We start from the raw sequence: 26,136 nt of genomic DNA on the forward strand, positions 1-26,136 counted from the left end.
ATATAGACTTGGTATTTTACCAAATAGGGCTATCTTCTGTATACCACCCCTACCTGGACACAACACAACTGGCACACCTGTTAATTAAAATGCATTCCAGGTGACTACCTCATGAAGCTGGTTGAGAGAATGCCAAGAGTGTGCAAAGCTGTCATCAAGGCACAGGGTGGCTACCTTGAATAATCTCTAATATAAAATATTTGATTTGTTTAACACTTTTTTGGTTACTACATGATTCTACATTTTATAGTGTTGATGTCTTAACTATTATTCTACAATGTAGAAAATAGTAAAAATAAATAAAAACCCTGGAATGAGTAGCTGTGTCCAAACTTTGGACTGGTACTGTACATGGAGAGCTAACATTAATAATATGCATGTCAATCTCTCTCGGTTTAAAGTAGAGGAGAGATTGACTTCCTCACTACTCTTTTTTGTGAGAAGTATTAACATGTTGAATGCACCGAGCTGTCTGTTTAAACTACCAACACACAGCTCAGACACCCATGCATACCCTACAAGACATGCCACCGGAGTTCTCTTCACAGTCTCCAAGTCCAGAACAGACTATTGGAGGCACACAGTACTACATAGAGCCATGACTACATGGAAATCTATTTCACATCAAGTAACCCATGCAAGCAATAAAATCTGATTGAAAAAAAATGATAAAAATACACCTTATGGAACAGCGGGGACTGTGAAGAGACACACACACACACACACACACACACACACACACACACACACACACACACACACACACACACACACACACACACACACACACACACACACACACACACACACACACACACACACACACACACACATGATAACATACACATTATACACACGTCCACATGGGTTTTGTGTTGTAGATAATGTGGTAGTAGAGTAGTGGCTGGCCTGTGGGCACACACTTAAGGTGTTGTGAAATGTATTGTAATGTTTTTAAAGTTAACTGCCTTAATTTTGCTGGACCCCAGGAAGCGTAGCTGCTGCCTTGGCATCAGCTAATGGGGATCCTTAATAAATACAAACACAAACGCTTAAAAAAAGAAGCTCAAATTGTATTTGTCACATGCACTGAAGACAACAGGTGTAGGTAGACCTTACAGTGGAATGCTTACTTACAAGCTCTTTCCCAAAGATACAGAGTTAAATGGATGCACAAGAATAAAGCTATACAAGGAGTATTTTCAAAGAATACTTCCAACTCATCAATTAGCAATTTGCCAATTTCCTGTAAAGGTCCATTCCCCTATATAGTACTCAACAACAAAATGGTTTTTTAACTGTCACATTTTACACTCATTTGTATCATAGTTCAACATCAGAGTATGGGGATTTGACAGCGACACACTGGTACACCACATTTCTACGAACATTACTGCGCAACAGCGTTGCTGCGTTTTCATTGGACAGAGCAGGGGACGCGGCGGATGACACAGCTATTGCGTTGGCGGAACGCAAGGTCTGTGGCTCCAGTGGATTTGACAGGAGCCAACAGTTCAACACAACACCACTTTCAGGAAATTAGAAGTTCGGTTTCGGACCTGTAACTTGTAGTAGAAGTTAGACATATTCACGTTGAGTTAAAACATACAACTGTTGAATAACGACAGTAATTGATACATGTGTAGGTAGACGGTGATAATGTTGGACCCTGCGGGAGGATGATGAAGAAGAGATTGTGGCGAGTTATGTCAGCGTGCCTACTTGTGTTATTACTGTGTTGGTAAGTTTGAGCTCTACGGTACTTTTATTTTCATAACAAGGAATGTGTTTTACCTCACTAGATAACTATAGCATCTCGTTAGCCAAAATATGTTGGAATAGATGCTATATTAACCAGAACCACGGCAAACATAGCGTTAACTGGCTTGCTAGCCAGTTAGTTAGCTATTTAGCTAAGTTACCTACTAACGTAGCTCAGAGTTGTTAGATAGTGAACGTTAGCTAGCTAGCTAGTGTTCGCCAGTAGCGTTGGCTAGCTCAGACAAATGCAGTTTGTATTTTAACAAGTAATATCGTACTGCCTCAGCCTGCCTCCATCACCAGAAAGTGGAGTATAGGACCCTAATAGTAACTTAACTAGCTACATAATATCTCTATCATACTAAATAGGGTAGGTTAAATAACACACTATTGCCGAGTTGTTGCACGGCCTGTATTGATTTCTAATATGTTCTGTTAGTCACATAATACATTTTACCCTCACCTAATAGTTAAGGATTTACAGCTTATTTAGTCACTCAGCTAGCAGGCTCGCTGCTTTTAGGTCCTGACCCCTGGCTGTAAATCCTTCATCACCAAAGTTCAGAGGCTCCATCCAGAGGTGATGAGAATCTAGGATAGGCATAATGGAGAAGAATGCACCTGGTTTACTGTAATGGCACACATGAATGCTGCATTGATGCTCAGACAGAAATTCCAATGGCCTGAAGTCCTTTCGAGGAAAGTGATGCTTCTTGGCCCTTACATTTTTCAAAGTGTAGCACTAGTCCGGCTCAGCGAGATGATGTTGCATGCACAAAGTAAACACAGTAGTGCAGGGATTGACATTAAGGTCTAAAAGGCACTCGGCCATGGCATTGGGCAAGTGAGGAGTATTTTTGGGTTGCCAGAAAATGAACACTTGTCCGAAAAATAGGCTAGCTATTTACACCTACACACGGGACGAACAAGACATAGCAGACTACTGGAATTATTTGTATATTGGTTGTTATCAGTAAAAAAACAAATCGGCAATAAGGCAACCCTTCATTTCCACAACTAAGAGTGTTGAAGCGCAAGGCTAACTTCTGTTATTTTGTTCCCGTAGCTATCAAGTTGTAGAAGCGTGAAGTGCACAGATACTGTGTGAGAGTAGTCTTGCATCGTGCTCATTTGGGGTGCTGCTCGTTGCAACGTCATCTCGCTGAGTTTACTTTAAAATGGAACTGGCCTAGGCTGTAATTTTGTAGTGGAAACTCATTAATGAGCTAAGCATCTGGAAAGTACCTAGTTAGGTGAAATGTGATGTGTAAACCTCCCCCTGAACTTTGTACTGCTATGATATGGCATGTTGATGGCTATCTCCTTCCTCAGACTGCAGTGTTGGAGGCTACCCCTCCTTAATTCTACTCAGGCATGAAGGAGTATTATTGACAGTTCCACCCCTGGATGCAAATCTAACTTTCTCAATGTACCAATAATCTGCCCTTTATCCTGAAGTGTGCACTTGTTCACTTCCATTCAAGGATTCAAGAGGGGAGAGTCCACTTCAGGCGGAGGGTGTGTTTATGCTCAGGGAAGAGTGCTCAGTCACAATCACACCTTGGGTGTATCACTGTAAATGAGTCATAGAATGTGCCAGTTAGGCTTCTACTCCCTTATCTTGTTTCTCATGTGTTGTTAGAGGGAATTGAGCCAAAATCTGCCATCTAACACTGGTCCCTGTATTCACATGGTCATAGTTGATTCTTGCTGAAATGACCGGTAGTACTATGAGGCTTGGGCGATATACCATTTATACCGTATACCGATGGTATGATTTTCAATACTGTTACTACAGTGGGGGTGCGTGTTATGCCACTGCTTATAACAAACTACAAGTAAAAACTGCAATATCTAACTTTTTTGGAGACCAAACCAAATTCACATAGAATTCTGAGTTATAAATGTGTCATTCTCATTGAAAGCAAGTATAAGAAGCTGTACATTTCTTTGCTTCCCATTCTTAAGTTTTGGTTTTTGAAATCAAAACTATGAAATAACATTTGGAATCATGTAGTAACCAAAAAAGTGTTAAAATCAAAATATATTTTAGATTTTAGATTCTTTAAAGTAGCCACCCTTTGCCTTGTTGACAGCTTTGCACACTCTTGGCATTCTCTCAACCAACTTCATGAGGTAGTCATCTGGAATGCATTTCAATTAACAGGTGTGTCTTCTTAATTTGTGGAATTTCTTTCCTTCTTAATGCGTTTGAGGCAATCCGTTGTGTTGTGACAAGGCGGGGGTGGTATGCAGAAGATAGCCCTATTTGGTAAAAAAAAACAGCTCAAATAAGCAAAGAGAAATGACAGTCCATCATTACTTTTAAGACATGAAGGTCAATCAACCCGGAAAATTTCAAGAACTTTGAAAGTTTTTCAAGTGCAGTCGCAAAAACCATCAAGCACTATGATGAAACTGGCTCTCATGAGGACCGCCACAGGAAAGGAAGACCCAGAGTTACCTTTGCTGCAGAGGACACGTTCAGTAGAGTTAACTGCATCTCAGATTGCAGCCCAAATAAATGCTTCACAGAGTTCAAGTAACAAGACACATCTCAACAGGTTCAGTGAATCAGGCCTTCATGGTCGAATTACTGCAAAGAAACTACTACTAAAGGACACCAATATGAAGAAGAGAATCATGGGCAATGGACATTAGACTGTTGGAAATCTGTCCTTTGGTCTGATGAGTCCAAATTTGCGATTTTTGGTTTCAACCACCATGTCTTTGTGAGACACAGAGTAGGTGAACGGATGATCTCTGCATGTGTGGTTCCCACCGTGAAGCATGGAGGAGGAGGTGTGATGGTGTGGGGGTGCTTTGCTGGTGACACTGTGATTTATTTAGAATTCAAGGCACACTTAACTAGCATTCTGCAGCGATACGCCATCCCATCTGGTTTTCACTTAGTGGGACTATCATTTGCTTTTCAACAGGACAATGACCCAACACACCTCCAGGCTGTGTAAGTGCTATTTGAGCAAGGAGAGTGATGGAGGGCTGCATCAGATGACCTGGCCTCCACAATCACCCGATGTCAATCCAATTGAGATGGTTTGATGAGTTGGACCACAGAGTGAAGGAAAAGCAGGCAACATGTTCTCAGCATATGTGGGAACTCCTTCAAGACTGTTGGAAAAGCATTCCAGGTGAAGCTGTTGAGAGAATGCCAAGAGTGTGCAAAGCTGTCATCAAGGCAAAGGGTGGCTACTTTTTAAGAATCTCAAATATAAAACATGTTTTGATTTGTTTAATACTTTTTTTGTTACTATATGATTCCATGTGTGTTATTTCATAGTTTTGGATGTGTTCAATATTATTCACAATGTAGAAAATAGTAAAAATAAAGAAAAACCCTTAAAAAATCAAATCACATTTTATCGGTCACATACACATGGTTAGCAGATGTTATTGCTAGTGTAGCGAAATGCTTCTAGTTCCGACAGTGCAGCAATATCTAACAAGTAATCTAACAATTCCACAACTACCTAATACACATACATCTAAGTAAAGTAAAGGAATGGAATAAGAATATACAGTGCCTTACAAAAGTATTCACCCTCTTGGCAGTTTTCCTATTTTGTTTCATTACAACCTGTAATTTAAATGGATTTTTATTTGTTTTTCATGTAATGGACATACACAAAATAGTCCAAATTGGTGAAGTGAAATGAAAAAAATAACTTGTTTTAAAAAAAACAACGGAAAAGTGGTGCATTTATATGTATTCACCCCCTTTGCTATGAAGCCCATAAATAAGATCTGGTGCAACTAATTACCTTCAGAAGTCACATAATTAGTTAAAAAAGTCCACTTGTGTGCAATCTAAGTGTCACATGATCTGTCACATGATCTCAGTACACAGTGCCTTGCGAAAGTATTCGGCCCCCTTGAACTTTGAGACCTTTTGCCACATTTCAGGCTTCAAACATAAAGATATAAAACTGTATTTTTTTGTGAAGAATCAACAACAAGTGGGACACAATCATGAAGTGGAACGACATTTATTGGATATTTCAAACCTTTTTAACAAATCAAAAACTGAAAAATTGGGCGTGCAAAATTATTCAGCCCCCTTAAGTTAATACTTTGTAGCGCCACCTTTCTTAGCATTATTCGAGGTCTGACAACACCGCATCTTTTTAGTTATTTTGACCCGTTGTCATTTTCTGCAAATAAATGCTCTAAATGACAATATTTTTATTTGGAATTTGGGAGAAATGTTGTCAGTGGGTTATAGAATAAAATAAAAAATTTCATTTTACCCAAACACGTACCAATAAATAGTAAAACTAGAGAAACTGATAATTTTGCAGTGGTCTCTTCATTTTTTCCAGAGCTGTATATGGATGAGCAATGACCGAGCAGCATAGGCAAGATGGTATACAATACAGTATATACAAATGAGATGAGTAATGCAAGATATGTAAACATTTATTAAAGTGATTAGTGATGCATTTATTAAAATGGCCAATGATTTCAAGTCTGTATGTAGGCAGTAACCTATCTGTGCTAGTGAGGGCTGTTTAACAGTCTGATGGCCTTGAGATTGATAAATAGCTTCTGTCTTTCGGTCCCAGCTTTGATGCACCTGTACTGACCTCGCGTTCTGGATGGTAGCGGGGTGAACAGGCAGTGGCTCGGGTGGTTGTTTTCCTTGATGATCTTTTTGGCCTTCCTGTGCTATAGGTGTCCTGGAGGGCAGGTATTTTGCCTGCGTTGTGCAGACCGCACCACCCTCTGGAGAGCCCTGTGGTTATGGGCGGTGCAGTTGCCGTACGAGGCGGTGATGCAGCCCGACAGGATGCTCTCAATTGTGCATCTGTAAAAGTTTGAGGGTTTTAAGTAACAAGCCAAATTTCTTCAGCCTCCTGAGGTTGAAGAGGTCCTGTTGCGCCCTTTTTACCACACTGCCTGTGTGTGTGGACCATTTCAGTTTGTCTGTGATGTGTATGCCGAGGAACTTAAAACTTTCCACCTTCTCCACTGCTGTTCCATCGATTTGGATAGGGCGTGCTCCCTTTTCTGTTTCCCGAAGTCCACGATCATCTCCTTTGTTTTGTTGACGTTGAGTGAGAGGTTGTTTTCCTGACACTGCACTCCGAGTGCCCTCATCTCCTCCCTATAGGCTGTCTTGTCGTTCTTGGTAATCAAGCCTACTACTGTTGTCGTCTGAAAACTATCTGATTGAGTTGGAGGTGTGCATGGCCACGCGGTCGTGGGTGAACAGGGAGTACAGGAGGGGGCTGAGCAGCAATGAATGAGTAGGTGTGTCCAAACTTGACTGGTACTGTATATCATTGTTTTATTTTATTTGTATAACTCCCCTTGTGTGCACTTCCGGTAATACCATATATATACCCTGGTATGGTACAGAAACGGTATGAAAATCTGGATACCGCCCAAACCTAAGTACTACTACTCATTCTAACTACAACTCATAATTCAAATTCCTCAGACTTGTAAGGATGTATGCTAGGCTTATGGTGTTGATTACATTACATTTTACTGCAGTATATTTGGCAAGTAGGCCTACTTTTGCTTTACTGCCTAGTTTCTTTCTACTGCCTATTGTTAAAGTGGCCACACACTCTAATACATAATTTCTCGTCCAACGAAAACACCATGGCTCCTTAGAGGTTACATTAAGGCTGTTGGATCTGAATTAAAAGTTAAACACCCTACAACCTATATTATTTGTGTCTTACCAGACTCCCGTGGCCAAGCACAGTAGACCACTTGCCCTATAAATTCACTGCTAGACAAGGCCACGTTAGTGGTGCAGCTGTTTGACACGGCAGCTTAACACAATGACATCTGTCACCAGTAGAAATGTGACATTGTTGTGAGTGGACTTATTTAAAGCCTTGTCATGACCAGCGATCTCTGTTGTCCCGTGCCAAGATTCACAAGACAGCTGTGACATTGACTTGTCCATTTCCTTGACACACTGTCAGACTGTCAGCAGACAGTGGCAGGCACTTTTTAATTTTCCCTGTGCAGCCACATGGCATAAGGTTTTGACTTTGACCTCCCACCTCCAGCCTAGCCTTCCCCCACAGTGATAAGATACACTGTGAGAGAGAGACACTGTCAGACACCTAAGCATTCCCATGTCGCCTCTTTCAGCTCTGAAACTGCTGGGAAGCAGCTCCCTCTGTTTGATTATGATTCCTTCATTGATTCTTTGAAATCAAGCTGTTTTTCTTCTGGTCAAGGCTTGTACTTGTTGGAATGGTAAACATAGTGACACTAGGTTACAGTATATTTCCACACCTTAATAGCATTAGGGTCAATTTCATCTAAATTCAGGAAGTAAACTGAAATTCCAAATCCACTATTCCCATTGCTCTCACTCTCACTCTGTGGCCCCCATGCCTAAATCAATAACACTGATGTCTTCTCCTATGTTATCTCAGGCACCCCACTAAATATGTTAGCTGCACAGAGCAACCCCCAGAGGCTCAGACCCAGAGTCTGAAGGAAGATCCTGGCGACAGGTCCCATCACAAGGTACATCACCTGCTTCACCTGTTTGGACCATACGTTTCAATCATGCCTTTTGTTACATACCTAGTAGAACATAGCAACAACTCTCTTGTTGATATTATACCTGTTTCTTTAATGTTGGGTACGACAACTAATGTTCACTTCCGGTCCGTCAGGGTGTTGTTCAGTTAGAGGATGGCTGGGGGTCACAGTATGTCCAGCACCTATCTGAAGAGGAGGTGCTGCCAGAGGGAGAGGAGGTGGAGACACAGCAGCGAGGCCTAGCAGAGGAGGAGGGGGCGGGGACTCCAAGCACTGAGGTGGAGAACAAGGAGCATGTTCAGGTACTTATGTTTTGGTTATGTTTTTATTTGGATCCCCATTTTGCTGTTAGAATTGAGATCTACTCTTCCTGGGGTCCAAAAGGTACAGGTTCTGCAGTGATGAATCATAAGAAGTAGACCTGAAGAACTACTCCACTCTGGCTTTCTTACTGTATGTGAAGCAGATGTCTATTTCTTTAGTTCAAGAGCAGATTGAGACTTGCATACCATCCACCAGACTTATTGACCAAACCTATTGATTGTTCCTGAAATCTTTGTATCATAAAACACATACTGCACAGGCAGGTGGATGGTTGCCATGGACCATCAATATTAAGTTTGGTCTTATACTGACAGTGATAATGTTTTCCAGACGTTGGACCTGGAGGATTCTGAGAAGGAGCCAGAGACAGCAGAACCAGAGGCCGAGCCAGAGACAGCAGAACCAGAGGCCGAGCCAGAGACAGCAGAACCAGAGGCCGAGCCAGAGACAGCAGAACCAGAGGCCGAGCCAGAGACAGCAGAACCAGAGGCCGAGCCAGAGACAGCAGAACCAGAGACAGCAGAACCAGAGGCCGAGCAGCCACCTCCAGAGCCCGTTGTCACCCAAGAGCTGCAGCCAACACCCACCTCTGACCTATTCCCTCTATCCTCTGCCCTCAACCCCGTCACTGAAGACCCCTCCATGCCCCATGGCTCGTCCTCTAGTGTACCAGAGGATACTTTGTCTGATGTCCCTGTACCGGAATTCAGCGATACTGATCTTGCCACAGACGACTGTGAAGCTGGAGAAACCAACCCCTTTGATGAATCCTGGACCTGCCTGAGTAGCGGCTCCAACATCCAGGACCAGAGTCCCAGGTATTGTGACTTGGAATGTAGAATGTACATCTCACAATTTTTTCCCTGAAACGCTTATTTTCAAGTCTTGTGAAAGCAAAAAGTATTTTGTAGAATTCTCACAAACGATCCAGGAAACCAAACCAGGGAATTGAATTTCATATGTGAAAACGCCCTAACCTTACCTGAGGCCTGAACTTGTGTTCGCTCCTTGAGGGCTAATGGCTTTAGCACAAATGGATAACACAGTCAAGTGGCGCACAGGAGGCTGAGGTTCGACCCCAGTTGCTTTTACCAGTGTTTGAATGTAGGCTCTCTTTCTATTGTCTCCCTCTGTAGTCTTCCTGTTGTCCTGGAGAAACTTAACAACGCTCAAGGAAAAGGCACCAAGACCGACAACACCTCCCACATGCTGAAAGAACGGGTAGAGATACACCAACATTTGTTGCATAGAAATAATGTTTTCTGATGCTTATAGTCCCAAAAGTGCAAATTCCAAGCTTAATTAAGCCCAGCTTAAATGCTTGAATATATGATGATTTGAAGTAAGTATTTGAACTGAGTCTGATGTACTGTTGACTGCTGTTGCCAGGGCTTGAGCTCACACATCGCCACGGAGAAGGATCCTAATGTGGCAACCAAGGATGCGGAGGACATCCCCACCTTTGACGAGTGGAAGAAGAAAATTATGGAGAAGGAGAACAGTAAGATAGATGGTGTTCCTGTCTCACACACTCACTCACTCACTGGTTTTGATTTAAAACTGTATCTCTCTTCATAGCTCTGGCCACTCACATCTCCACCAACGGCGGCTCCCACGCTGTAAAGAAGGTGCAGAAGAACTTCAACAACTATGCCTCAGTGGAGTGTGGCGCCAAGATCCTGGGATCTAACCCAGAGGCTAAGGTATCTATTTCAAACTGTCACCCTCCAAACCCATCTATATATTCAGTTGATACAACTGATTTTAATAGCTAGCTTTGCATATATTGATGGAAGGATCTTGTTTTCTGTCAGAGTACTTCAGCCATATTAATGGAGAGCATGGATCATTACATGTTAAACCCCTGCAGCAACAAGATCTGGTGAGTGTGTGCGTGCGTTTGGAGATCCCTCGCCCCTTCTCTTGCTCTCTCTCTTGCCCCTTCTCTCTCTCTCTCTCGCCCCCTTCTCTCTTTCTCGCCCCTTCTCTCTCTCTCTCTCGCCCCTTCTCTCGCTCTCTCGCCCTCGCCCCTTCTCTCTCTCTAAGCCCCCTTCTCTCCTTCTCTTGCTCTCTCTCTTGCCCCCTTCTCCCTCTCGCCCCTTCTCTCTCTCTCTCTCTCGCCCCCTTCTCTCTTTCTCGCCCCTTCTCTCTCTCTCTCTCGCCCCTTCTCTCGCTCTCTCTCTCGCCCCTTCTCTCACTCTCTCTCTCGCCCCTTCTCTCACTCTCTCTCTCGCTCTCTCTCGCCCCTTCTCTCGCTCTCTCTCTCTCCCCTTCTTTCTCTCTCCCCCTTCTCTCGCCCCCCTTCTCTCTCTCTCTCTCTCTCTCTCGCCCCCTTCTCTTTCTTTCTCTCGCCCCCTTCTCTCTTTCTCGCCCCTTCTCTCTCTCTCGCCCCTTCTCTCTCTCTCTGCCCCTTCGCTCTCTCTCTCTGCTCCCTTCTCTCTTTCTCCCCTTCTCTCGCTCTCTCTCGCCCCTTCTCTCGCTCTCTCTCTCTCCCCTTCTTTCTTTCTCCCCCTTCTCTCTCTCCCTCGCCCCCTCTCTCTCTCTCTCGCCCCCTTCTCTCTCTCTCGCCCCCTTCTCTCTCTCTTGCCCCTTCTCTCTCTCTCGCCCCTTCCTTTCTCTCCTCGCCCTTCTCTCTCTCTCTCTCGCCCCTTCTCTCTCTCTCGCCCCTTCTCTCTCTCTCTCTCTCTCTCTCCCCTCTCTCGCCCTCTCTCCCCCTCTCTCTCGCCCCCTTCTCCTTCTCTCTCTCTCTTCTCTCTCTCGCCCCCTCTTCTCTCTCTCTCTCGCCCCTTCTCTCTCTCTCGCCCCTTCTCTCTCTCTCGCCCCTTCTCTCTTTCTCGCCCCTTCTCTCTTTCTCGCCCCTTCTCTCTTTCTCACCCCTTCTCTCTTTCTCGCCCCTTCTCTCTCTCTCGCTCCTTATCTCTCTCTTTCTCTCGCCCCTTTTCTCTCTCGCGCTCTTTCTCTAACTCCTTCTCTCTCTCGCCCCTTCTCTCTCGCCCCTTCTCTCTCTCTCACCCCTTCTCTCTCTCTCGCCCCTTCTCTCTCTCTCGCCCCTTCTCTCTCTCTCAGGTTCATCATCGAGCTGTGCGATCCCATCCAGGTGAAGCAGTTGGACATTGCTAACTTTGAGCTCTTCTCCTCCACACCCAAAGACTTTCTGGTCTCCATCAGTGACAGGTTTGATTTTTAGCCATAGATCTGGGGCATGTTCATTAAGGCACGTATGGAAAAATGTTTAAACCATTTAAAATCTGAAACGAAAATTTGCTGTTATTGGACAAGTTCATATAGTCTCTCCCTGTTTCAGTCAATTTTCTTCTTCTTGGTGCTTTATGAACACAACCACAATGGGAATATCTTGAATTGATATCTTTCAAACTGTCATTTGATGATGAACATCATACATGTTACTAAAATAGTCAGTACTACTGCACTAATAAGGGTTGAACAATAGGCTGAATGATGTTGAGTGTTGTTGGATGATTCTCCCTCAGGTACCCGACCAACAAGTGGGTGAAGCTGGGCACTTTTCATGCTCGGGAGGAGCGCACTGTTCAGAGTTTCCCTCTGGACGAGCACCTGTACGCCAAATATGTCAAGGTGTGTATGGCATTCTCCTGCACCTTCTGTTATCTACCCCCTTTACTCCCATTCTAGTCATCCAGGTCTCTCTTGGGAAAGAGGTATTCTGACTTCAATGGGACTACTTGATTAATTACAAATCAAATCAAGACTACAGTAGTCCCCTCTTTACTCTGTTATGGCCCTCTCCTTCACAAGTGGGTCAAACTCAAATCCCGCTCTGGGCTGTTTGTGTGTTTGTGCTGGTCCTCTCATTCTAGAGTAATGTTTTACAAATGTACAAAACATTGGAGCCTTTCTCGTCTTTAAACTGATGCTTCTGTACCTCTTCTCTGAAGAGCGGAACAGGAACCAGCAGTCATTCATTGGTCCTATTTTAAATGCATGTATGCTTCTTGTAATTACTTGTTTCTCTTCCTTTGTTTCTCCTGCTTCAGATGTTCACCAAGTACATAAAGGTTAGCCTATTTATATCTTAGAGGTGGTTGGTCTGTGGAGGGGCATGTAGAGGGTTGAAGGGAAGGGCTTTAGTGTTACAATGCTAACAGTAGGAGAATTTTGCTAACTGATCAGCACCAGCTTACACTAGGCCAGGTAGCAAATAATCCTTATATCTAGATAAAGCCACTGAACATATCTCTAATCATTATAATTCATCTAGCCATGTCAGTCATGAGAATACCATGTCATTTTGACAGTAGATATTTTGACTGTGGAGTAGCCCATTCTTTAAAGGGCAACTTCTCTGATAGAAAACAGCCTATGTGGCATCGATATGAGTCAGAAACATTTATTTTAGTGTCAAAGTTGAGTACAAAGTGTAAATAGGATTACTTTTGTTCATTAAGTCTGTCTCGTCTATAACTGTATTACTTGAAGGTTGGGTTTCGAGTTCGACAATGCTCACTTGCCTTTTTCATCTTAGATTCATTCAGACTAATTTGAGGAAGGAATACTGACTTTGCTGCTATGGTGTCTCATGGGGATCAAACCATATTCCCTTGACTGAAATCTTGACTTTTCTTAATGAACATCAGAGAAACACATTTGGAATCGTTGCATTTAGTCTCTTTAATTGTGTAGGGCAAGGCGGTTCATCACAGCTTCAAAGTGCCTGAAATAGCTTGTCGCTGACCAGCCAGACAATCATCAATGTTAACAACAACTAACTTGAATTTGACTATTTGTCACACGATTTCAATAACAATTTAACCACTGGCCAAATCATAGCTTTGCCAAGTGTTCATATTGCAACATGATTATTATCACTGACAGTGTAGAACAGTCCCACCATGCACTAATGCCTGTCTCCTGGATGTAAATGATGTCTGTGTTTCATCGCAGGTGGAGCTGGTCTCTCACCATGGATCTGAACACTTCTGCCCCCTTAGTCTCATAAGGTAGGCAATGAATGGAAAAACATTTAGTTCATGGAAGTTTTACAGCCATTAAGAAAACCCCCAGATAAGATACATCAATTTACTGAATAAACAGGTATTTGCCAATTCGGAAAGTAATTCAGACCCCTCAACTTTTTCCACGTTTTGTTACATCACAGCCTTATTCTGAAATGGATCAAAAAAAAGAATACAGAACAGAATACCCCCTAATGACAAAGCGAAAACAGGTTTTTAGAAATAATAAACAGAAATACCTTATTTACATAAGTATTTAGACACTTGGCTATGAGACTCTAAATTGAGCTTAGGTCCATCCTGTTTCCATTGATCATCCTTGAGATGTTTCTACAACTTGAATGGAGTTCACCTGTGTTAAATTCAATTGATTTGACATGATTTGGAAAGGCACACACCTGTCTATATAAGGTCCCACAGTGGGCAGTGCATGTCAGAGCAAAAGCCAAGCCATGAGGTTGAAGGAATTGTCCGTAGAGCTACGAGACAGGATTTTGTTTCGGCACGGACACGGGGAAGGGTACCAAAACATTTCTGCAGCATTGAAGACCCCAAGAACATAGTGGCCTCCATCATTCTTAAGTGGAAGAAGTTTGGCCGCCCGGCCAAACTGATCAATCGGGGGAGAAGGTCCTTGGTCAGGGAGGTGACCAAGAACCCAATGGTCACTCTGACAGAGTTCCTCTGGAGAGATAGGAGAACCTTCCAGAAGGAAAACCATCTCTGCAGCACTCCACCAATCAGGCCTTTATGGTAGAGTGGACATACGTAAGCTGCTCCTCAATAAAAGGCACGACAGGCCACTTTGAGTTTGCCAAAAGGCACCTGAAGGACTCTCAGACCATGAGAAACAAGATTTTCTGGCCTGAAGAAGCTAAGATTGAACTCTGTAGAAGAAACCTGGCACCATCCCTACGGTGAAGCATGGTGGTGGTAGCATCATACTGTGGGGATGTTTTTCAGCAGCAGGGACTGGGATCGAGAAAGAAGAACGGAGCAAAGTACAGAGCGATCCTTGATGAAAACCTGTTCCAGAGCGCTCAGGACCTCAGACTGGGGTGAAGGTTCACCTTCCAACAGGACAATTATCCTAAGCACACATCCAAGACAATGCAGGAGTGGCTTCTGGACAAGTCTCTGAATGCCCTTGAGTGGCCCAGCCAGATCCCGGACTTGAATCCGATTGAACTCAGATCTCTGGAGAGAGCTGAGAATAGCTGTGCAGCGATGCTCCCCATCCAACCTGACAGAGCTTAAGAGGATTTGAACAGAAGAATTGGATAAACTCTCCAAATACAGGTGTACCAAGCTTGTAGCGTCATACCCAAGAAGACTCGAGGCTGTAATCACTGTTCTACAACAAAGTACTGAGAAAGGGATCTGAATGCTTATGTAAATGTGATAGCATTTTAAAAAATAAATACATTTTGCTAAAATGTAAAAAGTTTTTTTTTTGGTCATTATGGGGTATTGTGTGTAGATGAGGGAGAAAACACTATAATACATTTTAGAATAAGGCTGTAACGTGAAAAAGTGAAGAGTCTGAATACTTTCTGAAGACACTGTGTACAAGTGTGAGGTGGCAGGTAGCCTTGTGGTTAGAGCTTTGGGCCAGTAACCGGAAGGTTGCTGGATCGAATCCCCGAGTTAACAAGGTAAAATTATGTTATTCTGCCCCTGAGCAAGGCAGTTAACCCACTGTTCCCCGGGCGCCGAAGATATGGATGTCGATTTAAGGTGGTTCAAAGGGGTTGGGTTAAATGCGGAAGACACATTTCAGTGGAATACATTCAGTTTGACAACTGATGAGTTTACCCCATGTCCATCACCAGTCTTGCATCTGGAGCTGCTAGTGTTGAACTGATCTCTCTCTCTCGAAGCTGCCTTGTGTCAGGGGCTGTCAGAGTTTGCAGGACATTTTGTCTTCAAAAAGTACAGCTTACAACTCGCTTAACATGCTTTTTTCTCCTACAGAGGCATTAGTAGTTGTAAAACAAAAAGACAGCTGGAACTTAATGTACCACCATACGGGCTCATTGTATTCTTGTGGGACTTAAACACACATTTGTAGTATTTGCTAACTCTCAGTTTGATGTTAGTTTAAACATTTAAAGAGTTTAAACTTTTTATTTTAGGATATCTTAGCTATCATTTGTTCTGTTATTACTGGGCTCCTGGTGTATCTCTGCCTGCCCTCTGGTGACTGCTAGACAGTATAACATGTCTTCCTTTCTGTTGAAGGGTTTTTGGAACGAGCATGGTGGAGGAGTATGAGGAGATCGCTGACCCCCTGGACAGACCAGACGACCAGGATGACGACCTCGGTGAGAGCCTCCTGTTCTTCTGTACTATCTGAAATACTTGTCAATATTCTCTCAACCATCATGGTCATAAACATATCAATAAAATGTCTCTGGTCATACGTATCAGACAGGGAATGCATGATAAGATATGACGCATTCATCAATGTACATTAACATGTTACAAGTACACAGCAACATGTTCACCTTATGACGAGACTAGATGTAGTATGTCAACAAAGTCCTTATACAGGTGTTAGGTTCTAAATATCAGAGTAAGAAATTGACGGACACTATGAAACCTCTAACCCTAGACTATGGCACCCCTCATGTCTCGAGTGGAACTTATGATTAACAATATTTAACATTTAGGAATCCCAACCTATCACAGGTTAATGTAATTTGTACCTCTCACCTTTGAACTGTTTGGATGTTGTTCCTGGTGAGTGTGATGTTATATCTCCTGTGTTTGTGTGACCTTCAGATTATCCTCCTGGATACGTTCCTGCAGAGGACAAGGCTTCAAATTACCTCATAGGATCAGCCAAGGGTGAGTTAGACACATACAGCCAAATAAATATCCCATTACACCAGTCACACAACTATGGTTTCATCCTGCGTATAAGTGTCTTTGAGACTCACAGGGTTCCAACCCCTCTTAGTATTGAAAAAATGAGATCTGTCATACCTGAGTCTGTAAACCCTTTGTGACGTCTATGTGGGGAGGGTTTCAAGGGTTTCAAGTATTCACTGGGCTGTCTTGTTCCAGACGTCATTCTGAACATGGTGAACAACATTAAAGTCAACGTGCTGGGGGGAGGACCAGGTGAAGGGAACTTCTCAGGCCAGACAGTGAACCTGACTGTCGTTACATCATCTGACCCTGACACCACCACCACCCTCAGCCCAGTGTAAGTACCAGCCAACCAGTCATTTTTTTCACTTAGTCTTTCACTTGATATAGATCTACAATAATGGCAGACATTTTGTCATTTAAACTGCTGAAGTGGGTTTTTTTTAAAGTCTGACGGCAATGGTATTTACCAGAGTATATTAGAAGTCAGCTAAATGGGATAGTTTGTGATTCCTATGATAATAAATCACATTTCTGTTAGGGCCTGCAGGTTACCGTGCTTGGATGTGCATTATTGGTATTTTATAGCTGTAATAGCTTACGTCCCTGTCTCTCTTTCTCTGTGTCTTTCTCTCTCTGTTTCTGTCTCTCTTTCTCTGTGTCTTTCTCTCCCTGTTTCTGTCTCTCTTTCTCTGTGTCTTTCTCTCTCTGTTTCTGTCTTTTCTGTGTCTTTCTCTCCCTGTTTCTGTCTCTCTTTCTCTGTGTCTTTCTCTCTCTGTTTCTGTCTTTTCTGTGTCTTTCTCTCCCTGTTTCTGTCTCTCTTTCTCTGTGTCTTTCTCTCTCTGTTTCTGTCTTTCTTTCTCTGTGTCTTTCTCTCCCTGTTTCTGTCTCTCTTTCTCTGTGTCTTTCTCTCCCTGTTTCTGTCTCTTTCTCTGTGTCTTTCTCTCCCTGTTTATGTCTCTGTTCTCAGGCCTGACGCTGTAGAGGTGGAGCAGCCTGAAGTACTAGAGGACACTGATGTCACTACCACAGAGGAACCCAAACCAGAGCATGTAACTGAAGAGAAGCAGGTAGTCTCTCCTGTAGAGGAGGAGGAGGAGGTCCAGTCTATAGTCACCATGCTGGAAGAGGATGGGAGGGAGAGAGAGGAGCACCGTTGCCCTGGCCATCGACAGCAAGAAAGCCTTGACTACTGTGGCCCATCTTCCTCTTCTTCTTGCTCCTGCTCAGCCTCCCTCCAGGAGTACCTCGTTCACCAGTGTTCCTTTCAGAGGAACTATACCAGCCAGGAGAGGAAACCAGAGGCTACTCCAGCTCCAGTCACCCCCACCACCCCGTCACAGCAGCTGCCCATCTCCCCCACGCCCACCCAGACACCCCAGCATTCACACACTCAGGGGGAACAACCCCAGGAGAGAGAGCCCAGCTCTGCCCATGGGGAGAGAGAAGCCAGGCCCACTGACACCCCACCACACCTTCCATGGGTTGAGACTGAGGCAGTGGAAGAGGTAGAGCCCAGTATGGAGCTGCCCCACCTAGAGCCCAGCCAGACCTCCACCCTGCCCAGACCCAGCTCCACCGACACCTCCAGCTCTGCCGCCAGGCCCACACCTGCCGTGGCGCCTCCACTCCACACCTTATCCAAAGACCTGCCTGGGCAGAAGCACCCTATCACTGGGGCAGAGAAAAGCCAAGAGGTGCAGCAGGGGGAGATCAGGCAGCCTCCCACTGTCGCCACCTCCAGCTCCAGTGGCCCAGTGGAGCAGAGTTGGGGAACCCCTGTAGAGGAGAGGCCCTGTCCTGAAGTCCAGCCTGTAGAACAAGACAACATCCCGGTCATCCACCAACCACATGTGGCTGATCCACTCCCCCCACCCCTCCTCATTACCTCCACCCCCACAGAGCAGCAGCAGCCTCTGGGATCCCCACTTAAACCAGCGGGTGCCGGCAGCGGCAACACTACTCCTGAGGAGCAGAACTCTGTCCCCATCGTGGTCATGACGGAGCCCCCCTCACATGGCCATGGCCAGGCCGTGGCCACGGAAACCAAGGGGAAGGCGGAGCTTGTGGAGGACATTGTCTTCACCCCGTCGCCCAATGGCAACGGGCAGCAGCTGCCTCGCCCCACCTCCTTCCAGCCCCCCTCTCCTTCCCCTTTAGACTTCTATGCAGAGCTCCACAACGCCACGGAGCAGGGGAACGGGAACCCAATGCACGGCTCCACCAGCCAGAAGGAGTCTGTGTTCATGAGGCTCAACAACCGCATCAAGGCCCTGGAGATGAACATGTCGCTGAGCGGACGCTACCTAGAGCAACTCAGCCAGAGGTACGGTGGCCTCAGCGATTCATGGATGGCCATTGGCTGAGCATTGAGCACCATGCTGCTGTTTTTATTAACTGTCAGATGTCAGACCTATTGGAACTAGAGTTAGTCAATTGAAGGTTTAGATGATGATGCTGATTTTTCTGTGTGTTTTGTTGAAGGTACCGAAGGCAGATGGAAGAGATGCAGAGGGCTTTCAACCAAACCATCATCAAACTGCAGAACACATCCAGGAAGGCAGAGGAGCAGGTGCGGAGTGGAGGGGGACCTACAATGTGTTTGTCTAGAACGTTACATACTGCGTAGCCTATCTTAAGATGGAGTCTCAGGCGGGTATCGCACAGTTTTGGCCTTTAAATTATTATTTTTTTTAACCTTTATTTAACTAGGCAAGTCAGTTAACAACAAATTCTTATTTACATGGATGGCCTAGGAACAGTGGGTTAATTGCCTTGTTCAGGGGCAGAATGACAGATTTTGTCATCTAGTCACTCAAAATTGCAGGGAGGGTGTCATTTGCAATGTATGGGAATATGGCTTGTGAGAGTGTTTGTGATTGGTCAGCTCAAAAGCTTCCTTTGTCCCTATAGGACCAGAGACAGACAGAGTCCATCCATTCGTTGCAGGGCCAACTGGAGGACGTCACACAGCTGGTGCTCAACCTGTCTGCGAGAGTCAGCCAGCTGCAGAGCCAGGTAGATACTACATCATTTCTACCCTATTGAATACAGCAGGTTTGGGGTCAATACATTTAAATTCAGTCAGTGGTAAGTGAACTAAAGAACTACTACACCTCATTGCTTTTCAACAAGGAAGTTTGCCACCTGAATTGACATGGAATTGAACCCAACCCTGGAATGCAGCAGTAAAATGTATTCTATATTTCTTTACACCCCTTACCAATCACAGCACATGGCTGCAGTGTGCTAACTTGACCCTGTCTCTGTTGTAGGTGACAGACAGGCAGAGTTACCTCCTGCTGTGCCTGGTGTTGTGTTTGATCCTGGGCCTGCTGCTGTGTTTCCAGCACTGTCGCATGGCTGCCATGCAGCCTCCCTCCACAGACCCTCCTATAACCTACAGCTACTGCTCCCCAGAGAGGTATCTACACTCACATCCTCTGTTATGTCCCACTAGGGGGAACACCAGGGGTTGTGATTATGTACTGCTTATGAATGGGTTATGAATGTGTTATGGAGTCCTTACATAGGTACCCTTCAATTGGTGTTACCACATCTCATCCAAGGAACACCACACACTCACCTGCACATTATTGTTGACATACATGAAGTGTCATCAGGATGCTGTGTTTAAAGTAACTGTCCAGTGTTTCCAGGTTTCTATGAAATATGACCTATAATTAATTACAATATGAGTGAAATAGTTTTCCTTCCAAATGTTTTTTTATTTATTTTTTAAGTATGTTAAAAAGCAACTTTTCTGTGTTGGAGTGGTCTGGGCGTATACCGGTCTTTAAAGATATTCACACGAGAAGACCTCTGATTGGCCAGTGCAACAACCTCTGAGGAAATATCAAGCATTTTTTAAACGGTCTATTTGAGATACATGTTTGAGGTGGGGTTTTTGAAGTGGGTTTTTTTCTTCTCCAATTGATGCTTTTGCCACATACGAGTATAGGACATTATTTGCGAATGAGTTAACAATATGAACTTTTAAAAGTGAGATTTTCACTGGACAGTTACTTTAAGTCTGAGTCTAATTCATCCTGTCTCCTCCCCTCAGGCGGTTCTCTGAATATGAAGACATGAGCTTGAAGAGACGAGCCTCATATCCTCTCCTGCACTCTGATTCCTTTCAGTTACCTTCCACTGAAGGCAAGTTTACTCATGACGATGTCTGTATGTGTGTGTGGAGGAGTGTGTACTTCCTTCTGATTCCTCATTCCAAGGTTTGTGGAAGCCCATTCATAGACACTATCCACCTTAGTGGCTGTCTATTCATGAAGATACCTTCTGGCTGGGGGAGTTTTGTTAAGAGCCCTGGCAAACGGTCTTAAACGGATAACACACATTGCTTGCGGTACGATTTTGGAAACATATGAAAGATGCGTTCCTTTATTAAAAGAAACTGTGTTAACGGTTCCACACAGCCATATTTACATGTTACATTGCTTGTTTACGGAAGACAGAGGCGACCTACTGTGCTCATTAGCTATCTAGCTTGCTCGAACACCTGTGTGTTGTGATTGTAGTTTACATGGTCCCACCAGTAAGCGGGGTTTATAGCTGAGAACCCTTGGGATAAGGCAGAATGCCTTGGGTTCGCAAGAGCAAGGTTTGTAGTTGCTGTTTGGCTGATTTTATAATATTGTTTCACAATCAGTTTTTTTTAAATATAATTTGCTTTCTATTTTCACCTTGTGCTTGCAGGTGCAGAGTCACTGCAAACTGTTGAATCAATCAATTTTCCACCAGCTAATAAAAAGGTATGGATGGAACAGTGTTGCTATCTCAAGGAAATTCTCAACACTCTCTCACATATAAACTGTATCATGTATAACTGTATCATGAACATGATCTCTCCTCATCGCCAACCTCAACAAATAAAATCTCTCTCCTCAACCCTTCCACCCTCTGTCCCCAACACTTCTCTGGTGAAGAAACGCAGTAAGATGAAGACCGTGGAGACCCTGAAGAGCACTGCTTTCTGTTCTCCTTTGCTTGCTAACCGAGCGCCTATATATGACGGCCGTGGCACCATAGACCCTCTACCCCGCACGGGGCATCTCCGCCACCCTGCCTTCAGGGACCCCCCCTCTGAGGGCAGCTCCGAGGGCTCCTCCCAGTCAGACGAGCCCTCCTTCTGCGGCCTCGCTGCTGCCACCTGCACGCGCCTCTGTGACGGCCTGCCCCTGCCCAGGAGCAGGGCAGAAAATCTGTCTTTCAAGCCTGGGCGCGTGGATCTCCTGCAGGGCCCGCGGAGAGACAGGAGTGAAGCTACACCCACCATCCTTACCCTGCAGGACCTCATCGGGGGGGAAAAAGAGCTAGCTGCAGGGAGGCTGGGAGTGATGGCGCTCTGAGGTCCCGTCTGACACAGACTGCTCCTCCTTCAGACTCTGGAACACTCATCCTCTGAAAGGAGGGTTGTTGTTATCTCTGTATACATAGGAGGCTTTAGGCTAGTACACAAATGAGACAATCCCTCTTCTTCCACCTCCTAACCAGCATGTTATGTTCTGTCCATGTTCTCTGTCAAACCTTTTGTCAGGCTCTTTGTTATGAGGTTAATAATGACAACCTTAAAAGATAAGTTAACTTTTTTTAACCAAATCTGTATTTTGGATGTAAATGGCATGTTCTAGAATAAAACATGGAACAAAAGCCAAAAAATTAACCTAAATACGTCATTTTAGAAACGCAACTTCTGAATTTGTCTTTCCAAACTTTATCTGCAATGTTATATTTAATTTTGTGCAGCTCAAGCAGTTTCCCCTATCCATCTGCGCTTATTTTCCGTGTAGCCAGAGCATGCACACCCAGAAAAGTATCATGGGCTACACGGCTAAAGACCTGCATCACTAGTGAGAGCGTTGCCATTTCTAAAAGGATGTATTTGGGTGATTTTAGAGCTTTTGTTTTACTTTATCCCCACCCTGGCACTGCAGAATGAGCAGGAGGAAGTTTATCTCTGGTTGGGGTAAGTTTATCAAAAACAAGTGAAATCGCAAAAAAATAATGTCTGGGCACTTCTATAACATCCCATTTACATTCAAAATACAGATTTGGTCAAAAAAAAAATTAAGAAGTTATCCTTTAAAGGTGCACAATGTAACAATTAAAACTACAAATAATAGCCAATTTCAAGGATGGGCTAAAGGAATACAATTCCATGAAAGGAAAATCTAAGTTAGAATTTGCTTTTACTAGTGGGTTGCTGGTCTAGCCATGTTCCTTTCATAGACACAGCAGGTTTTTCCTGGTTCAAGAATGGTTCTCATTTTCTGAAGTTGAAAACAATTTATTATATTAGGGATAAATGGGCCCTATCAAAGCTATTTGACCACAGTAAAAGTCCAGCAACACCTGCTATGACCTAGCTTTTTGTTAGAACTTGTTTTGTAATTTATGGACGAGTGAGTAGATTGTACCATGGTTGGACACCTGCAATTTCATGCAAATGTCACTTAAATATAAATCGTTAATATATTTATCATATCATGAATAAAGGCAGGTTGAGACTTTTCTACTATTACGTTGGGGACTTTTATTTAGACATTTCCCCCAAAATGCTGTGATCCGGAAGTGACATTCTAATCTGGGTGACAGAGACGGAAGCGAGATGGCCCACTCCCTCATTTTTGGGGTTACATTACAGTCAATGAACTAAGCAGGCCAGACCCAACTCCTATTGCATTGGGGTCTATGGGAGAACCACCCTGTTAAGCAGAACGGATTTATTTTAATTTTGTTCAATTGTAAGCAGCCTGAGTGAACTGTCTTAATTTATCCACCATCTTTGGCTGACAAGTAGCCTGGGATCACATGTGTTGTTTACAGAGCTGGCTAGTCTAGTACTGCGCAAAAGAACTTGATTGCAGCTGGGTTTTCATCAGCCAGCAGGCCGGTAACATTTCAGTGTGTAGTACCTGGATGCCACAGTAGAAATGTGACCATCGTTTTCCCAAAAATGAAGAGCTCAGACATTAGTGGGTGGATGGACAGGTTGCACCTTTATTGACCAAAAATATAAATGCAACATGTAAAGTGTTGGGCCCATGTTTTATGAGCTGAAATAAAAGATCCCAGAATTTTTCCAAATGCACACATTTTTTATTTTGGGCAAAAATGTGTTTACATCTATCCTTACATCTACATTTATCCTTTGTCAAGATAATCCATCCACCTGACAGGTGTGGCATATCAACAAGCTGATTAAAGTTGTCACAACGCAATGCCACAGATGTCTCAAGTTTTGAGGGAGCGTGCAATTGATATGCTAACTGCAGGAATGCCCACCAAAGCTGAATTGAATGTTAATTTCGCTACCATAAGCCACCTCCAACATTGTTTTAGACCACCTGTAACCGCGCCAGCCCAGGACATCCACATCCAGCTTCTGCACCTGTGGGATCGTCTGAGACTAGTCACCCGGACAGCTGATGAAACTGAGGAGTATTTCTGTCTGTAATAAAGCCTTTTTGTGGGGAAAAACTCATTCTGATTGGCTGGGCCAGGTTACCACCCATGGAGGTGCCTCTGACAAGTCATTTGAAATCCATAGATTAGGGCCTAATTTGTTTATTTAAATTAACTGATTTCCTTTTATGAACTTGCAACTCAGTGATTGTTGAATGTTGCGTTTATATTTTTGTTCAGTATAAGTCCCATTCCCAAACTCCATAGGCGTAAACACATGAGTGACAGATTTGCAGAAGATGAATGTGCTAGTAGAGATACTCGGGTGCAAAGGAGCTAAATAAATAAATACAGTATTGGGATGAGGTAGTTGGATGTGCTACTTACAGAACGGCTATGTACAGGTACAGTCATCTGTGAACTGCTCTGAGAGCTGGTGCTTAAAGCTAGTGAGGGAGATATGAGTCTCCAGCTTCAGTGATTTTTGCAGTTCGTTCCAGTCATTGGCAATGTGCGATTACTGCCAGAAAGAATGTTGCCAGAAGAATGTTGAGCATGTATTACTACAGTTTGGGCAGTATCAGAGGGAAAGAGTGTTTGGATGTTAAATGACAGGACAGAGTTATTGCTGGGAGTAACCAGTCTTGTTCAGTACATTGCAATACATCTGGGTATATTAAGCACACCGGTAAAAACACTGGTGTTGTAGTAATTTACAAACAGATGGCATCAACGTGCCATTTTGCACCCATAACATCTTCCCTTTTATAAAATAGGACAGGAGCTGTCAATTCACTAACAAAACAAACCTAGTAATTGGGTCTGTCAACAATCCCTAATAGGAAACCTACAGATTAAGTATTTTGTTTTGTGGCTGGGACAGCCACCAGCAGCGTGAAAAGACAGAGGGCTTGTCTGTGAGGACTGCGGGTTCACTCAGAGGTGTGTCACCTGACTGTCTGAGGGGAGTGTTGATGGGCGACGTGATCCCCTGGCTCTTCACCCAGTGCCTCAGGCCCAACATGACCTGCTGGGGTTCCGTCCTTTGTCACGTGACCCCTATGCCCATCAGGGTTCTGAGTAGGGGCTTGCTCAGCAATCTGAAGGTCAACCCTGTTACGACGGTACAGTGAGCCATTCACTTCGACCAAGTAGGAGCGTGGTGCAACTTTCTGTACACAGGATCCCGAGTCTCCAGAGGCCTGTCCAGTCACCTGGTAATGGCTTCATCAGCACTGTTTCACCCACCCTGAGCTCAGTTAAGTCTTTTGCTGATTTGTCGTAGATGAACCTGGACACCTGTCTTCTGTGATGACGCTTCTCCAGCACTTCTGTCACCACACAGGGCTCCATGAGAGTGTTGGCTACTGGCACAGCTGGTTTTAAGCGCCGTGCCATGAGGCGCTGGGCCGGGCTGCTATTCAGGCCTTCTGTTGGGGTATTGCGCCACTGCAGGAATGCTTTCCAGGTATCCTTGCCCTTTTGCAGTGGTTCTTTGCGATTTTGACTGCCGACTGCCTTCCCATTAGCTTTTGGGTGTCGTGGCGATGAGGTGATGTGCTCGAATCCCCATTCTGCAGCAAGTTTCCGGAACTCAAAGCAGGAGAATTGGGGTCCATTATCTGAGATTACCCTATCTGGATGTCCATAGCGTGCACACTGAGCCTTGCAGCGTTTGATCGTTGTCTCTTCTGAGAGGTTGGGGAGGAAGTAAATCTCCCAGAAGTCTGAGTAATGCTCGACTACCAGAAGAAAGTCTGTCACTGTGCTGGAAGAGATCTAGACTTACTATCTGCTACCATCGGTATCTCGTGGGACATCATCGTCTCTCTCTGTTGCTCAATGTCATATTCATTGCAGATTGTGCATTTATTAACATAGTCTTTATTTCACTCTGCATTCCTGGCCAATACAGTGTGCCTGTAACAGGCCTCATCTGCAATGTGACTTGAGTGAACGCGCTCCATCATCTCAGGGCGCAGAGACCAGGTTCTAGCTTCTGTGTTTGGGAGTGATGGGTCTAGCAGTGATGGGAGTGTTGGCACTGCGGTATGAAGCTGTAGTCCCATCAGCAGTTGAGCTGGGCTGAAGCCATTCTGGAGTGAAGTTGACCGATAGGCCAGCAAAGCAAGGAGAGTAGGCCGAAACCAGGATCTCAGGTACCCCATTGCGGGCAAAGATGGACTTCAGATGAACTACAACGTCTACAGACTTTGTTAGTGGCAGG

General features: G+C 44.4%; 1 protein-coding gene across 1 annotated transcript; it reads left to right on the plus strand.

Moving 5' to 3' along the window:
- Positions 1-1,473: 1,473 nt before the first annotated feature.
- Positions 1,474-23,025, plus strand: LOC135506886 (SUN domain-containing ossification factor-like). Its single transcript, XM_064926310.1, has 22 exons — positions 1,474-1,741; positions 8,184-8,277; positions 8,430-8,597; positions 8,950-9,437; positions 9,756-9,840; positions 10,009-10,120; positions 10,198-10,322; positions 10,434-10,501; positions 11,686-11,793; positions 12,111-12,216; positions 12,636-12,656; positions 13,543-13,598; positions 15,855-15,937; positions 16,398-16,463; positions 16,683-16,824; positions 17,458-18,813; positions 18,972-19,059; positions 19,401-19,505; positions 19,763-19,911; positions 20,554-20,824; positions 21,188-21,256; positions 21,431-23,025. The coding sequence occupies exons 1-22, from the start codon at positions 1,680-1,682 to the stop codon at positions 21,851-21,853; spliced, it is 4,245 nt and encodes a 1,414-aa protein (XP_064782382.1). The 5' UTR covers positions 1,474-1,679; the 3' UTR covers positions 21,854-23,025.
- Positions 23,026-26,136: the final 3,111 nt, after the last annotated feature.

This window comes from Oncorhynchus masou, chromosome 3 (genome assembly GCF_036934945.1).
Source record: "Oncorhynchus masou masou isolate Uvic2021 chromosome 3, UVic_Omas_1.1, whole genome shotgun sequence".
Lineage (NCBI taxonomy): Eukaryota > Metazoa > Chordata > Actinopteri > Salmoniformes > Salmonidae > Oncorhynchus > Oncorhynchus masou.